General features: G+C 35.7%; 1 protein-coding gene across 1 annotated transcript in view; it reads left to right on the top strand.

Moving 5' to 3' along the window:
* Nucleotides 1-18,005, top strand: part of EIF2AK4 (eukaryotic translation initiation factor 2 alpha kinase 4) — a 44,405-nt gene that overhangs the window by 11,023 nt on the left and 15,377 nt on the right. Inside the window, exons 6-21 of the mRNA XM_070940158.1 lie at nt 1,180-1,328; nt 2,404-2,519; nt 3,276-3,433; nt 4,267-4,802; nt 5,765-5,874; nt 6,362-6,519; nt 6,992-7,422; nt 9,133-9,202; nt 9,550-9,633; nt 10,669-10,791; nt 12,668-12,772; nt 13,116-13,176; nt 13,928-14,007; nt 15,125-15,226; nt 16,507-16,557; nt 17,589-17,825. Coding sequence (XP_070796259.1) covers nt 1,180-1,328; nt 2,404-2,519; nt 3,276-3,433; nt 4,267-4,802; nt 5,765-5,874; nt 6,362-6,519; nt 6,992-7,422; nt 9,133-9,202; nt 9,550-9,633; nt 10,669-10,791; nt 12,668-12,772; nt 13,116-13,176; nt 13,928-14,007; nt 15,125-15,226; nt 16,507-16,557; nt 17,589-17,825 — 2,571 coding nt within the window. The remainder of the gene's footprint in view (nt 1-1,179; nt 1,329-2,403; nt 2,520-3,275; nt 3,434-4,266; nt 4,803-5,764; nt 5,875-6,361; nt 6,520-6,991; nt 7,423-9,132; nt 9,203-9,549; nt 9,634-10,668; nt 10,792-12,667; nt 12,773-13,115; nt 13,177-13,927; nt 14,008-15,124; nt 15,227-16,506; nt 16,558-17,588; nt 17,826-18,005) is intronic.

Here is an 18,005-nt window from a genome sequence, read left to right as displayed (position 1 = left end):
AGAATTCTTTGTGAATTGCTTCAAAATGCCTTGATCCAGATTTGGAGTTTGCAGGCCATAAACAACATCAGTATTCTTTAGAAAGATTGGAGGCAGACCTTTCATTTGCTTTACGCCCTGCCAAGGTTTTTGTGAAGCAATTCATTCTCCCAAATTGAAAACATCTCCCAGAGAAGTTTTAAGATCAGAATTTCTTTCATGATGGGTTTAGGAATGTTGGCTGTGGAATTCTGGGTATTGAAGTCCAAACATCTTAGTTGTCAAGTTTGAAAAACACTGATCTAAATTCTCTGTGGACTTGGGAGCTTTTATTTGCTGTTCATCTCTCTCTTTAAGACAGTGGAGGAATAAGCAGAGGGGAATAAAAGGGATTGAGGATAGCAAAAGAAGTTTGGTGTGATATTCTTGCCATAGGTTTATATATACCAAACATAGAATGGTGGGTTTTACCAATGCAACCCCCTCCCCTTTCCTAATGTTACAAATATGTTTGACCTAGATTACCCTGATGCTTACATTTGCACTTGGACTCAATAGAGATTTTGTATGTAAAAGCAGCATAGAATAAATGTCTCTGCCTCAGGTTGCAAACTTACATTGTCAACACTGACTTCTTGAATAGCAAGGAAAATAATATTCAGTTAAGAAAGCACATCATTCTTTAACACCCTCCCCCCCCAAAGGGAGCTGCAGTCAGGAGTCCATCTACAATAGTTCTTGACTTATTGTTTGACGACCTTTCAAAATTATAACAGCCACAGAATGGGTGATTTATGGCCTGTGAAGCACTCTCAGCCATCATAAATTATTGAACTGCCCCTACCCCGATCACATGACTGTATATTGGGTGGGTCAGCTTTACAACTGGTCAGGGCATCCTGTGGTCACATGAATGCAATTTGCATTTTAATTTGTTTGTTTCTGGCAAAAAATATCTATTCAGATGAAATGGCTAGTTTAATGACCACAGCGTTCATTTAATAACCACTGCAAAAAAAGAATTATTTACCCAAAATTACTTCCTCTCATGTGATTGCCTCAATTTATGACCATAATGATTGACAGTCAAATTTCTGATCCCAATTCTGGCTACAAATCAGTTACTTAAAAGATTTTAAAAGTAGTTACTTAAAAGATTTTAGTGTACTAATGTGATTCACTTTCACGCTATCTTTCCAGGAACGCTTAAGTAACACTACTCTGACAAAGCAGGATCCTTCTACTGTTCAAGATGTTGCAGGGAGCAAAACGACTGTCAGCATAACAACTGGTGCAACAGACCATGTAGGGAATAATAAATATCGTGCAAATTCCGCAGGACGTTCAAAGTATGTATTTATCAAAATGGGTTATAAGATATTTTAAGAGAATTAATTGCTTTTGCTCATGAAACATCTTGGGTTTTGTAGATGCTCATGTCATTTTGAATGGTATACAAATGTGTGAAAATTAACAAAAGAACAAAAATAATGAATACTGCATGCATTACAATTTCAAAAAAAATATTTTTGGCTGGATGAATATTTGTTTTCCATCTGATTATTTGTCTGATTATTCTAGTGCCAGGAGACTTAGACATTTTAGAAATTTGCTTATACCATTATATATGTTTAATTTTCCACTTCCTGTAGATGTTAGATAAATATATTAAACTATGTTTAACCCTATAGTGGATGCAAGAAACAAGATCTAATTTCAGACAGTATCATCAAACAATAGACTTGCAAATTATTCATATATGCAAATATGTAACCCGCTTCTAATTTATGCAAAAGCTATATAAATTGTTAACTTCTAGTTCATTATTTAAATTCAGAGTTCATAGCCATTGTTATAATTGACTCCTCTTCTTCACAGGAAGTCCATGAAGTTGAGGGTGTGCTACATAAATAAATGAATTATATGGTATAATAGGAATAATATATAAAAATTCTTCCTTGGTTATCTTTTTCTTTTTGAAAATAATATACATTTTCTAAAGAACAAGATAATGACTTGCTTTCTGCCAAATGAACAGTTCTCTTCTGTTTTATAATAGTTTAATTAAAATTAGAAATGAACCAAGTTCTGTGGAAATACATTAATTTGCCATTAGAACCACACACTTAAACTAGTATTTTGACCATCTTCTCATTTAATTGAGTGGCTGTTATATATATACTGGAGGGGGGGATATTTTTGCATATCGGGTAGTTCCACTTACCTTGGCTGCCAGTTTGTAACGGGAGCATGTGCGCTTGCTTCGCTTGCATGCGCAGAAGCTTTTGCACATGCGCAGAGCGTCCATGATGACGTCTGGGCGGGTGGGCGGAGCCTCCTTCCGCTGTTACTACTGGTTCACAAGATCCGGACCGATATGTTGTATGTTTCTCAAAGAAAATAATATTGATGTTGGCTATATAGGAGAGAGCGTCAAAACTCTAGCTGCAGCAATGAAGAATCTCCAGGGACATGTGAAATTTTGAACTTTCATAGCAGTGCAAATGGTCAGCTTAAAGTACACAAAGGAAAATGTGTGGGTAAGTTGAACATCAATATATTAGAAATGCAAATATATATCGTGTAGGTTTGTCCATTTCTTTCAAGGTAAAAAGATATGTACCTATATATACTTTGTGAAGGAGGAACGCTAACTGCCCTTTTTGTAATCCAGTGTTTATTTGACAGTTCAAAGGATCAAAACTGTTCATTTTTTTATCTTTAAGCATTGTTAAATGTTACCAGCCAAATATTACATTTTTTCCAGTTCTGACATTGTGCTTTTACCGTTGTTGCATCAAATTAGGCCAAAAAGGCTATGATTTTTCCACCCAATGGAATCTCCGCTGGGTATGGAATATCTGTGATATCAGGTGCCTTGGCAAGTAAAACCCCAGGGTGTCACTAAGGCTGCGCTGGTCATTCTGCTGAAACAGCAAGCCACTTCTGAAGTTGAATAATATGATGGCTTTTATAGCAATAATAATTGTGAGAATGATCGTATCTCTATCATGAATGTGTGGTCTATTTTTGCAATTGTGAATATCAATATCTTTTTATTATTTCTCCTTCCATATGAGAGAGGATCAAAATGCCTCAGTTTAAGTTCGCCAAAAATATTGACAGTTTTTTATTAATTTTGAATGCAACTCTACCTCACCCCGGTGTATCAAAAACAATGACAACAAAAGGAGAGAGGACATATCAAATGGAACTAATGTCTAATTTAATATGAACTTGGAATCTACAGAATATCTGCATTAATAACCAATATCTTTATCTACCTTTATCTAAAGGCAAAGATGAAGAACTTGGTAAATCAATCTACAATGCTTTAGATATTTGTTCTGGCAACTTTGTCCAAGTGCATGAATGGGTACTTCAGTGGCAAAAGAAAATGGGAAAATTTCTCACAACTCAAGAAAAGGAAAAGGTTGAAAAGTGTAAAAAACAGGTAATCATTCTTTTGTGTGTTTTATTTAGTGTTGTGACCCCTTTGATTGTTGCTGCTTGAAAATTATAACATCTGGCACCTGAGATGTGCTGCATAACAAAGAACTGAATATCACTGATGAATGTGAAACTTCCTGGGTACTTTGGAACAGAAACATACATTCATACATACATACATACATACATACATACATACATACATACATACATATTTTTGTAGAAATTGTTTGTTAAGGATTATTAAATGAATGAAGAAAGATAATTTTTCTCCAATCTCTGGTCCTATAGATGTCATGATTCTGTGAGAATTCAGAGCACAAGTGAAAGACATTGGATTGAGCAGGGTTAACATAAATTTCCAATACAAATCTGTAGGCATGCTATTTTAATCATTAGGATTTTCCATGCTGTGAAAATGATTCAGAAGCAGTCTTTTGCACTCATGCAAATGTGTGTGCATGCTATCTCTCTGCTATTCATTAAGAGTACTCTGTTTATCTTCTGGCTACCAGGTCAGTATGCTTCAAGAAATCAACTCATTAACCCAAACTCTTTCAAAGATGCCATGCTTGCTTCCTCTGAATAATTTGGGTAGCTTGCACAGCCCTAAAGATCATTCCTATAATCCTTTCCTTCCATGATTCAAGTCTTAATGAAACGTTCTGTGCAAAAACAGAAAAAGATAGGTTGGACACATGATTAAAAGCTTATAAATGTCTTTTATCTAGCTTCCTCAGTTGACTGAGGTTCAGTGCTTTGTACAGAAAATATCTGGAGCGAGCATATTCCTTCCATAATTCAATACTAATTGAAATGTGTGTTTCCTTTCAACAGATACAGGGAGCAGAAACAGAATTCAGTTCTCTGATGAAATTAAACCATCCTAACATAGTGCGTTACTTATCTATGACCTTTAAAGAGCACAGTGACTCAATTGTAGTACACATATTGGTGGAACACATCAATGGATCTAACCTTTCTGTGTACTTGGACAGAGACATCCCGCTTCCCGTCGATCAGTTGCGGCATTACGCAACTCAGCTTTTGTCAGCTCTTGACTATTTACATAGTAATTCAGTGGTCCACAAAGTTTTGAGAGCATCCAGCATTCTGGTAGATACTGAAGGAAACATCAAGATGACCGACTACAGTATTTCCAAACGGTTAGCAGAAATCTGTAAGGAGGATGTTTTTGAGCAAACCAAAGTCCGATTTAGTGAGGACGCCTTACCCAACAAACCAGGGAAAAAAGGAGACGTATGGAGATTGGGTTTGATGTTGCTTGCTCTCAGCCAAGGATGGCTAACCAAGGAATATCCAATCACAATTCCAAGTGATTTGCCTGATGATTTTCAAGACTTTTTGAAAAAGTATGTAAATAATCCATAACATTTAACCATTATTGAACATAATAATGCATAATTATAATTTAGGATACAGGTGGGTTCCTTAACCATTTAAATAATTTAATAATAATTGCTCTTTGTGATTTTAACATGATTCAAGGATTACAAACCAAGTGTCAGCACTTCAAGCTGCATTTACTCTAGTTCTGTCATAAGAAGGAGAAGCGGAGGCGCCTGGAAAGGGACATTTGACTTTTCACCTACTTATTTTCCCTGGAGATAATATCCCCTAGGAGATGGGATGGGAGGGAGAAAATTCCTTTGATCTGGAGCAGTAGATTAGGGGTAGAGTGACTTGGAAGATGGCCAATGAGTGCAGGGGAGTGGGGAACGGAAAGGGAGGGTTTTGGGTCTGGAAGTCAGTGTTGGCTGCAATGGAGTCAGAGTCAGAATGTTGTGCTTAATAAATGGGAGTTTTCCTTCAAAGACTTTGTTTGAAATGCAATTTATTTGAGACGACCTCAAAACTTGACACCAAGATAGTTATTTAGGTGTGTAAGTGGAATTTATGCATACAGGAATATGGTTTTTTTTTTTTAAGTTTTCCCCTATTAGCTGAAAACAATAAAAAGCATGCATTACTTTAAAATCAAATGTTGGTGAATAATTAAAATATTTTTACACCTTAAATAGATTTTATAATGCTGTGTTAACTAACTTGGAATGGGAGGGTTGTTGTTAGTTTTGGTTCTACACTTAAATCTTTTCCTCTAGGTTTTTTTTCTGTTGTTGTAACCATGAAAAATGGTCATAAGTCACTTTTTTCAGTGCTGTTTTAACTTTATAAATGGTCACTAATTAACTGTTGTAAATCGAGGACTATCTATACTTAAGGTTTGCAGCTTTAATTGCAAGAATGTCAAAGATTTATATAGTTACAACCTAAATAGCAACTTTAACCCTCTATTTGTCTGGATCACATTCAGGTGTGTTTGCTTGGAAGATAAAGAAAGATGGAGTCCTCAGCAGCTACTACAGCATAGTTTTATAAATCCACCACAAGTAAAAGCACCCATATTGGAAGAAAGCCCAGATGGTAAATATTTCAATGTTTCTAATGTGCTAACCTTTTAGGTAAACATATAACTGTGTTTTTAAAATGCATGGCATATATCTTTAGATTGTGTTAAGAGAGTTGCATATTTAAATATAAAATGCCTGTCAAAATAATGAGGTGATTTTCTGGTTTTTGATAGACGTTTATTTAAATATTTTGTGTGAGAGAATTTCAGATGTGCAATATCATAATTTCTAACACCAGTTGGAATCAATAGGCAATAAAATAATTCTAAACCATTATTTATGCCTGAACCGTCACAAAATGTTCCTATCTTGTATTTTTCAGATAGGGAGTATTCTTGATGTAAATATCCTCATCATGTGAATTCTAAGCTTCCCTTAGGCTTGAAAGCTGGCTGGGTGACTTTGAGGCACCTGCAAATCAGGGCTGGGTTCCACTTACCTTTGCTACCAGTTCACAATGGGAGCGCACATTAAATATATATATATATATTTAATTTCAGATTCATCAGCAATAGATGATATTGAAACTGTTATTTCTAGCAGTCAGATCGCTAGTGATGTTCATGTCACAGAAACACAGAGGCAACTTTCCCGTTATTACAATGAATTTGAAGAACTACAGTTGCTTGGAAAAGGAGCCTTTGGAGCGGTCATAAAGGTAAAGCAGTATTCAGCACAAAATAAATTTTACTCCGTAGAATCTCTTTGAGGTATATGCGTAACTGTGGTAGCACAGTGGTTAAAATGCGGTACTGCAGGCTACTTCTGCTGACTGCCGACTGTCTGCAGTTCGGCAGTTCAATTCTCACCAGGCTCAAGCCTTCCATCTTTCTGAGGTGGGTAAAATGAGGAACCAGATTGTTAGGGGCAATATGCTGACTCTGTAAACTGCTTAGAGAGGGCTGTAAAAGCACTATGCAGTGGTATATAAGTCTAAGCACTGTTGCTAAATAAAACAGGGATTGTGTAACAAATGCTGACCTTATCCAGTTGTGCAAAGAATAAGGAGAAAAAAAATAGGATTTATTTTGGGTAAAAAGAAATGAGCGGGTGCCCAGAAGGAATTATTTTTATATGATGTTCATTGAAGCATCATATAAAAATGTTTTGTAACATTTTTCAATGGGCAGGTCCAGAACAAACTAGATGGCTGCTGTTATGCTGTGAAGCGTATTCGTATAAATCCCACAAGCAAGCAGTTTCGAAGAATCAAAGGGGAAGTAACACTTTTGTCACGGCTAAACCATGAGAACATTGTGCGATATTACAACGCCTGGATAGAGAAATATGAGGGTCCTCTGCTTAATGATTCTTCATCGGAAAGCACAGTAGAGAAGAAAGTAGCTGAGAAGCTGGCTGAGAATGGGAAAGGTGAGCAGGCCTTTGTGGATGACATAGAAGCAAACGCCCCTCCTCCTATCCTGACCAGTTCGGTGGAGTGGAGCACTTCCTGTGAAAGGTCAACCAGTGCCAGGTTCAGTGGAGGTGATCAGGAATCCAGTGATGATGATGACGACGATGACGATGATGAAGGGGAAGGAGTCTTTTCGCAGTCCTTCTTGTAAGTAGGAACATTGAGTTTCTCTGCTTTCCTTTTGCTTGTTTACCGTCAATTGATTAGGTTGTTCATTCATGGAAGGGATTATTTTATTTGATGCTTGGAATCTAGTAGAAGCAGCTGTGAAAATGGAAGATGATTTTTGCTTATTCTCCCTAGACCTCCTACCTTTAGGAACCTTCTACCTTTCAGAGGTTACATGGTACAAAGTTAAGTGCAACATCTTCCTGCAGATATGAATGTATACTTACTATTTATCTACAATTATTTACAGGTTCAGAGTAAGAAAACTAGAATGTGGCAGATGCAGAAGGTTAGACATCCTTTCAGTTACAACTTTGTAACACTTCCTTTGGCAGAAGTAACATGTTTTCTGTAGCCAGGGAAGAGTCTTTTTATACTTCTCTTTTGGAATTTTTCCCTTCCTTGCAGTTCTAGTTCAGAAATATTCTTAAGTCTCCTTGGATGCACTGCATGTATTCATTTTCCTCATAAATTTTCAGTAATGGAAATGGCATGGAATCTCTGAAAGCCATTCCGAAATCTTTATCTTTCTTTCTTGTAAGTATGTCAGTTGCCATGCTGAAATACGCAGTCCCTTTTCAGTTTTCAATTTCTTCACTGACAATTGGAAATCAGCTTAAAAAACCTCATTACTTGGAACTGCAGAATGGATCACTGCAAATTTTTGTCCCTGCCACGTTTACTATTTTCTTAATTGAATCCGTAAAATCTGCACATAAGTATGGACTCAAATCTGCAGAAAGATACTGTCTTTCATTTATTTGTTTATTTTCTACCTTTATTTCTTTGATAAATAACTCAAAGTGGCTAACATACTCCTTTCTCCACAACAATCATCCTGTGAAGTGAATTGGGCTGAGAGAGAGAGAGTGACTGGCACAAAGTCACCTGGTCAGCTTTCCTGTGGGACTAGAACTCAGTCTCCTGGTTTCTAGCCTGGTGCTTTAAGCACTAGACCACGGGTGTCAAACTTGCAATGACACATTGTTGTCATGTGATGAATTGCAACTTTTTTCCCCTTTGCTAAACCAGTGGGCATGGCCAGCGTGTGATGCATCCGGGCCATGGGCCACAGGTTTGACACCCATGTTGGCCATCTGCTGCGTTAAGTTTGTGTTATGTAGAAGTTATGCCACCTTCCTGTTCACCAACAGGTTCCTTGAAACATGCATCTTGACTATCAGTGCTTAAACTGTGTACAGCATCTGAAATGGAAGATAAACCATCTTTTAGGATTTTTGCCTGTGAGATGAGATGAGATGCGATAATCTTTATTGTCATTTTTTATTTTAATATGATTATACATTGCTTTTAATTAAATAGGTCATATCTATTCTAGTGTACAGGGTAATTGAAACAATAAAAGCTCACAATAATAGAATAGAATAGAATTCTTTATTGGCCAAGTGTGATTGGACACACAAGGAATTTGTCTTGGTGCATATGCTCTCAGTGTACATAAAAGAAAAGATACATTCGTCAAGAATCATAATTAAATGAAACTAGAATTAAATATCACACCAATAGAGTAATTTTTTAACCTAATGAATTACCATTCCCATAGGGAATTGGATAACCCATAGGGAGGGATTGGCATGGGAAGATACCTCCGGGAACCTGTGAGGAAAAAGTTAAAAAGCACCTTCTGCAAATATTTGGATATTTAAAAGCTCTTGTTTCTTGATTTAGGCCAGCAGCAGATTCTGAAAGTGATATCATTTTTGATCATGAAGAAGACAATAGTAGAAATCAGATGATGGTAAATATTCTGTTGAAAATACATCTTTAAGTCTCTTCTTTCAAATCTTTGGATTGATAGTCTGATAATCAAAAGCTCTACAGCATTATTGTGATATGATTCTGCTTACAGTTAAAAGCCACAATAATGTTGCTATTTGCTTTATTGATAAGAGTATTTGTACCCAGCATCATGTTGTGATGATGGATAGTAGAATGCAAACAAAACAGGTTTATTTGGCATTTTAGCACATAAGAATGTTGTTTTTAAATGAAGGAAATGTTATCAGTGGATTTATGGACTGATTAAATATATGTAGTGAAGAATTAGGTTTGCTTATATTGTACTTCTGTATTTTTGTGATCTAGGATGAAGACTACAAGGAAAAAGATAGTTCTAGTGAAGAAAACAAAACATCAGTGATTCAGACTGTGCACCATCTTTATATTCAGGTTGGAAATTATCATTTGGTACAGCCAGAATAAATGTATTCAAAATAAAATGAACATTTTCTGTTTCTGAGATAGAAGTAATATTATAGTCAGTATCCAGAATCAGAATCTATCTAAGAAATCAGTGACAAGTAATTTTTTTCAGCCTTACAAGTTTTAGAAGCAAACAATTTATGATTTCATAGCATGCTTAAAATAGAAAAATCTCTCTCAGCTCAAGTTCAGCTCCTAATAACTACATGGATGGATGCATGCATGTTGTTTTCAATATGGACATGAGATGTTGTGCTGGGATGTGTTTTGATTCCCCAATTTGGACCTTACTGCTGTGGAATTTTCAACTCTAGGTTAAAGCTTTGTGATTTCTTGATGGTCTCCCCTCCATGTATTAATCCCGTCAGCTTCTTAAGGTCAGCCAAATACTGCCCCCTGCTGTGGGAGAAGAACATGTCTATTTGTTGCATCTGTTATGAGAAATAATCCACAAGCAGAACAGGTGTTAAAAGCTTTGGCTGATTTTTAAAACAAACCATTTTGTATTATATTGCTTCATTCCATTGCATGAAACATTCAAAATTGTGGTATCTGGGTTAATTAAATACTGTGTACCTTTGAAAAGGGTAATGGCTACCATGACTGGGTATTATACACCCTTAGAATTGATCAAACAATATAAGTATGCAGAAGCATTCTTATGAATCACATAAACTTCTTTCTTCTTACCATAACAAGGTGAAAAGACATTGATTTCTTTGAAGGACTTCCAGTCAGGCAGCTAAGCAGATGAAATTCAGGCAAACAAACCTATAGTTTTTCTTCTTTGTCTCCTTCTGTTGTCTGCCCTCAAAAAAAAGGATTAAATTTAACCAGTCAGAATACATTTCTTTAAATAAATTTCTTTTAAAAGGGAAGCCTCCAGTATTTGAATGATTAATCACCCCAAATCTGGGTTGTAGAATAGTAACAGTTAATACATGTGATGACCTTCCCAGTTGTTTTCAACTTTTTTTTTCATCCTTAATCTTGCATCTAAAGATGGAATATTGTGAAAAGAGCACATTACGAGATACCATTGATCAAGGTTTATACCAGGATACCAATCGTCTTTGGAGACTTTTCCGAGAAATATTGGATGGTTTAGCTTATATCCATGAAAAGGTCAGTGATGGTGATGCCAAGCCCATGCACATCTCTTGTACTTTGTTGGGTTTTAGTTAATTATTTACCAAAAATTTATTCTGGCCTTGATAAAGGCAGGGGAAGCCTCAATTATTACATTGCTATCCGGTTTTCATTTGTGCTTCCCAGTATATCTGAATCAGAAGCCACAGCTTTAAGCCTAAGCAAAACTCCTTATCTGTTTAAACAATCCAAAACAATACATGTTTGCTTTTGCCAGCAAGATAACCATCTGACTAACCACCTGATGTATCTCCTTAGTGAGAGATAGGTAACCTGTTAAATCCTATTTTGCAAATCTGGTGTCCTTCCTGGTTGTACCAACAAAATTCGGCACAAAATTCCATTTTGCTATATGTAGCTGTATCCCTATTGCCACGTAACAGGGTGAGCTCTCATTACTTGTCCCAGCTTCTGCCAATCTAGCAGTTTGAAAGCCCATAAAAATTGCAAGTAGAAAAATAGGGACCACTTTAGTGTAAAGGTAAGAGCGTTCTGTGCACTTTTGGCATTTAGTCATGCCAGCCACATGACCACGGAGACGTCTTTGGACAGCGCTGGCTCTTCAGCTTTGAAATGGAGATGAGCACCGCCCCCTAGAGTCGGGAATGACTAGCACATATGTGTGAGGGGAACCTTTATCTTTAGCTGTATTTTATATTTTTTTTAACCTTGTAATATTAGATTTTATGGGATATTTTACAATTGTTTCTTAATTCTTTTTTTCATTTGTTTACTTAAATTCTGGGTATGCTTAAGTTGATGCTATTGGCTGAGCTACTAAAGCTATGGACAATATAATAGAATGGGACCGGTTTTAGATGATTTTCCTCTCCTTTCCCATCCCCTTGGAAAATAAGAGATTCTGAGAAGATACACACCGTTTTCAAGCAAGTGCTACTTTCGGACGACAGTGTTTGAGTTTAAATCCAACTTCAGTGCAATTTTGCAGGGTAAAGCTTCGGTGCCAATTGTACATGCACAGTTGGCCTGTGGAGGCATTCTGGTAACAGCCTCTCCAAAAATTCCAGGCAAGATAAATTATTGTTCATATCTCAAGTTTAGGATATTATTGATTTGCTATTAATACCATTACGATATAATTTTTCTTTATCCATTCCCAGTTTTTTCCCCATGTTCTAGCATTTTTTGGGTATTTAGTTATCTCTGGCTGGTTTGCAATATTATCTTTATTGTAGTAATATTGAATTGAAGTTGTGCACATATATCTTTGAAATCACTTTGTGTGCAATGCTACTGTTAATAATGAAATTATAAACAGTAGTAGTAATACTAGGTTTTAGGGGAGGTACCTTTAAGTCAGTTTTTGACTCCTGGTGACTATCTAGACTAGACCCTGCAGTTTTCTTGGCTAGGCTTGCCAGTGATTGCTTCTTAAGGCTGAGAGAGAGTGACTTGCCCAGCTTCACCCAGCTGGCTTTGTACTTAAGACTGAACTAGAACTCACAGTTTCCCAGTTTCTAACTTGATGCCTTAACCACAACAAATTGGCTTTCAGTAGTACTAATGCTATATTTATTAGTATATCCTGTTTTTAAAATATAAGTCCTACCAAGGAGGCTCACAAGTAGCATTAATAATAATACAAATAATTAAAACATATGTTATAATATTCTGGGCAGTTTTCAGAAATTGTGCCCATATAATCATCATCTTATCATCTTGATCATCACTTCTGATAATCATCATCCAACATAGAAATGTAAACAAAGTTTGCCCCGCTACTCTTAAAGGCTGAGCTGACTCATACCAGAAGGTCCAATCTTATATTCTGTTTGAGGTGTGATTCATATACACACTGTTTCATATCAAACTTTATTTGATTTTATTAAAGGGAATGATTCACCGAGATCTGAAACCTGTCAACATTTTTTTAGATTCAGAAGATCATGTGAAAATTGGTGACTTTGGTTTGGCAACAGATCACCCAGCAAATACAGTAAGTGTTTATAAGAAAAGGTGAATGCTGTAATATATAATTTAGGATATATTATTATTTATGTTTTAATTTTAGCTTATATGGGTAATAAATCTTTAGGAGAGATGCTAATTCTTTTACATTGTGCATCATATTAGGGTTTACATACTTGTCAATATCATATTTGTATCTTCACTGACTAGCTCAAATCCAGCTAATGAGTTCCATAACTGAACAGGGACTGAAGTCTAATGCATTGCCATTTGCATACATTTTCAAACAACACTGTTTTTGCTTTCCAGCCATTATTCAGATCTAAGAGTGTGATCTTATATAACCAGATATTGTGGGTTTTCTTTTTCAGGTAGACTCTAAACCTGGAGAAGACGTTTCCAACCAAAATGTGGTTACAAATGATTCATTGGGTAGGTATAAAGCAGAATGTTTTCCTGATTCTTTAAACATATAGTTTTGCAATGCAGATTTCCAAGATTGAAATGAATTAATATCTTTCAAATTACAGGATCAGGGAGAGCATTTGTCCCTCAAATGCTGACCAAGCTTAATTTTTAAGCAATTTTATGGCAAGTCCTAATAATACCCTACCATTTCCTGTATGAATAGTTTTCATATTTGAACACTTAGAAATGTTCATATTTATTACTTTGTTTGTTCTAACAAGTGTTTCTAGCATTCTGCTGTGAACAATAGCAGCTCCATTGAATACATTAGCAGTTTGAACCCCTCTTGCCTTTTTTTATTAACTTTTAGTCTGCTTCTGATCAAGGACTTTTCTCCAACATTTCCCGAATCATTTTGTAATGAAACAGGGATTCTGATCATAAAATAATGTACATAATATTGGTAAAAATACAGTGAACACCTGTAATATAAAGAGTTTCAATAAATACTGGAAGCTTGGATTTTATAAGAACACATAAGCACACATGCATATTCATAGCTCAGATTACAAAGCGAAGGAGATACAAAAAGTCTGATTTGGTAAAATATTTAGGCAGATATCTCTACTTGTATTCATACTTGCAAACTGACTGAAGAATAATTGCATTTTCAAGCTATAAAAATAATGTAAAATGTGTGAGTTACTTTCTAAGCATTCAAAAGACAGTAAAGCAGTTAATAAAATTCAATAATTAAATCTTTGGTTTTTAACAGGAAACCTAACAGGAATGGTTGGCACTGCTCTTTATGTGAGTCCAGAAGTCCAAGGAAGTACTAAATCTACATATAATCAGGTAAAAATGTCCGTAAGACTCACATTTTTATCAGGGAAATTGCCATAATGACATCATGTGAAATCCACAGAGATATTTTTGGATCCAGTTTGCTTGCTTAGATCCAAAGATTGACCTTTACTTCTATTACGACACTGAGTTCTTGTGAATTGGTTTTGCTTTACTGAAGTTCCCTGCATGGTTTATATAGCAGTGTGTCTCAATCTTGGCAAGTATGGACTTCAACTCCCAGAATTCTTGGAGTTGAAGTCAACACCTCTTAAAGTTGTTAAGGTTGAGAAACAGGGTTTTATAGGCAGAAAAAGAGGATATAAAAACAATAACAATGTTAATAACCTTTTATTATTCATAGGGGAAAGCCTTTAGAATGGCAATGTCAGCGTTCTAGAAAACCCCCCTCTCCAAGTAAAGACTCTGAAGCAAGCATTTTCAAAGTTCTATTTACTAGAATAGGTAAACTGGCACATCTGGGAAAACCCGAATCTGAGAGGTCCGGGTTTTCCCTCAGTAAATCAAACCCCCCAAAATCATCCCCTCAGTCCTCAGTCAATCACATGCTCCAATCAACTGCTGTCCCATCTCGAGACATCACTCCGACCACTCCGCCTCCAGATGTAGGATCGCCCTGACCTTGACCGACAGGAAGAATGCTATTATGTCTACAGACAACCCCTCTACTAAATCCCCCCTCCTACTTTCCCACACATGAAAAGGTGGCAGCATAGAAGGTTCCAGCCTAATATGGCTTCCAAAGCTGACAGGCATTTGCTATCACATAGACATTTTAAAAGAGGATTAATTTTACATATTGACTATTTACATTTTTAGGCACACTTTTCTCTTGCTTAGCGAGATATTTGTATACTATATTTTGTTTACTTCAAACATTAGTATTATATAAAAGTATAATGGCAACAATTGTACAGTGTCATTGTTATTTTGTCAACTGTCCTAGAATTCAATTTGCAGTCAGACGTTCTTTGCACTTTCCTTCTCAATATTTTTTTTAATGGGCCCATTATAAGATAAGCAATCTGATTAAGTAAGATACCAGGACTGTTTAGATTGTAGATTCTATTTCTTGCAAGTATACTGACTACCAGTTTTCTTTTTCTAGAAAGTGGACCTCTTCAGCTTGGGTATAATATTCTTTGAGATGTCCTATCATCCAATGACAACTGCATCGGAAAGAATCTTTGTTCTCAGTCAGTTAAGGCTTGTATGTATAAATTTCATTTATAATTTGTCCAGCAACAACTTATTTGATAAGGCAGATTTTATTAAAAAAAACAAAACATTTAATGGCAATTGCTCTCTAGGTCATATAAGACTAACTCAGTTGCTAACAATAAATTTATATATATATAAGATATTAAATATCTTGATCACATCTGCCTAAAGAAGTATTTGTTTTAATCATACATACCCAGATTTTGCAATCTATGCAAGATCTTTAGAGCATTGATATTAGCCTCTTTTGAGTTTGTTATTTTATAGGATATTATAGGATAAAATAATGACTTACAATCGGTTCTTCTATTTAATGACTATTGCAATATCTCCACTATCACATGATCAAAATTGGAGTGATTGGCAGTGGTCATGCATTTACAATGATTACAGAATCCTGGGGTCACATGATCATCATTTGCTACCTTCCCAACTGGTCTCTGACAAGTAAAATCAATGGGGAAGCTGGATTCTATTAACAACCATGTGATTCATTTAAGAACCTTGTTGCTTCGCTTAATGGCCATGGGAAAAAAGTTCATAAAAGCAGGTGTGATTTGCTTAATAATTATCTCACTTAGCGACTACCTATATTAGGACAGTGCACAGCATTAATAAGAGGTGTGTCATAAAATATGTTAGCTTAAATGAAGAATTTCTCTTCTGACTATTTAAGCAGCCACATCTTTTGCAAGGGATGCTTAGCTGCTTCATGCGTGTGCCTATATGGACAATGTAGCTGGGCATGCATGTATATATGGACACAGATGGAAGCAGCCTTTGAAGCTGGCACTTGAACCTTCTGAAAGAGATGGCTGCTTTAGCACTTTGAAGACAGATGCTTTGTCTCCACTTAACGTATTTTGTGAAACACTTCTTTCTTTCAAACACTTTGCTTACCTCTAGTTTGCATTAACTGTGTAATAGTATAAAAAGATACCGGATTTATGCTGTACAATTGCTTATATTAAGTGTTGTAGGGCACAGTAGAAAGACAGGTGAGAAATTGGCTTAGTTACTAGTCTGTATCTCATATATTTACCCAGTTTGTTACCCTCTAAATATAATGGGTTTCAGCTGTCATAATGCCTAGCTAGTATGACCCTTGGATCTGCTATCTGGGAACTAAAAAAATTGAGGTCTAACTCTCCTGAAAATCATTAGGTTGGGAAAGGCTACCTACATAATTATAAATGGCGAAGATATTTTCATTTTGATACATATAACTTTTAAGATGATCACGTTATTCTAATGTGTTTTGTTTTTCAGCCATTTATTGAATTTCCAGAAGACTTCGATGAAGTGAAAAATGCAAAACAGGTATTCGCTTCTTTTTTAAAAAAGTAATTGTTATATTGTGTGTTAACAATTTAATTTATTTGTTTATCAAATTTAGAGACTGCCCATCTCATTGCCAGAGCAACTCTGGATGGTATCTGTTTCTTCCACTGAGATTAATTCTGGTCTGTTTCCTAGTTAAATTTGAAAATAATTGATAATAATAATGAGGGGTTCTTGGTGTTCTCTGAGCTTGGTTGTTTGTTTATACCAATTTCATTACCCAAAATAAATAACATTAAGTAAATAACAATGATAGTCACTGATGATGTTACCTAGTTTAGGTAATGAAACATCTGCAAGAAAACAACCTAGTTCAGAGAGGACCAAGGACTCCATAGTTCCACTCTGAGCTGCAAATATTTCCCATTATTATTATTATTATTATTATTAATAATAATAATAATAATAATAATAATAATAATAATAATAATAATAATAATAATAATATTTCTATGCCGCCCACTCTCTGAGGACTCTGGGCGGCTTACACCAAAGACAGTATACTAAATAGTATATTGCTCCCAACAATCTGGGTCCTCATTTCACCCACCTCGGAAAGATGGAAGGCTGAGTCAACCTTGAGCCGGTGAGATTTGATCCGCTGATCTGCTTCCGCTGAAGTAGCTGCAGTACTGCACTCTAACCATTGCGCCACTTCGGCTCTACCTTGGCTCTTTATTGGCAGTTAATAATAAATAACCAATGTCTGTTTGCCCCATTAGGATTAAATAATACGGATCAAAGTAATCTAGTTCCTAGAAGCAAAATGAATGTTTAGAAAGTAATATTGAAGTCATATTTTTTTTAAATGACTTAAATGTTATACAGTTTACAGATTTTATTAGCATGGCTGAAAGATTATTCAATATTTTTGTATTTTCTGACATTAGCTGCAAATATGATATATATTGATTGTGTGTAACCAGGAAGACATATCTAAAGATAGACGTTAGAAAGAAAACTCTTTGATTTATAAATTTAAAATGTCACTATATATTTTGGCTTTCTAGAAACTGGTGATTGCTTGGCTATTGAACCACGATCCTTCAAAACGGCCAACTGCTATGGAGCTCTTAAAAAGTGAACATCTTCCACCTCCTCATTTGGAAGAGTCTGAACTTCATGAAGTCCTTCATCATACTTTAGCAAATGTGGACGGAAAAGCATACCGGACCATGATGGGCCAAATATTCTCCCAGCGCATTTCTCCCGCAATAGATTATACCTATGACAGTGATATCCTTAAGGTGTGTTCTTAAGTCTGCATTGAAAAGAAACAGCAAGTTAGATATGATTGGAATCTTATGTTACTGCTTTTAAAATAATAACAGAACAAGCAATAACAAACAGAAGAGGAAAAGGAAAAAACTAACAGGGAAGAAAAGTGAAAAGCATTGGGTAATATTGCTTTGACTACTTTTAATGCT

Source organism: Pituophis catenifer, unplaced genomic scaffold (assembly GCF_029215685.1).
Source record: "Pituophis catenifer annectens isolate HBS135680 unplaced genomic scaffold, rPitCat1.0.hap2 SCAF_1, whole genome shotgun sequence".
NCBI classification, from domain to species: domain Eukaryota; kingdom Metazoa; phylum Chordata; class Lepidosauria; order Squamata; family Colubridae; genus Pituophis; species Pituophis catenifer.
Note: the sequence above shows the minus strand (reverse complement) of the source record. Positions and strands in the feature narration are given on the sequence as shown.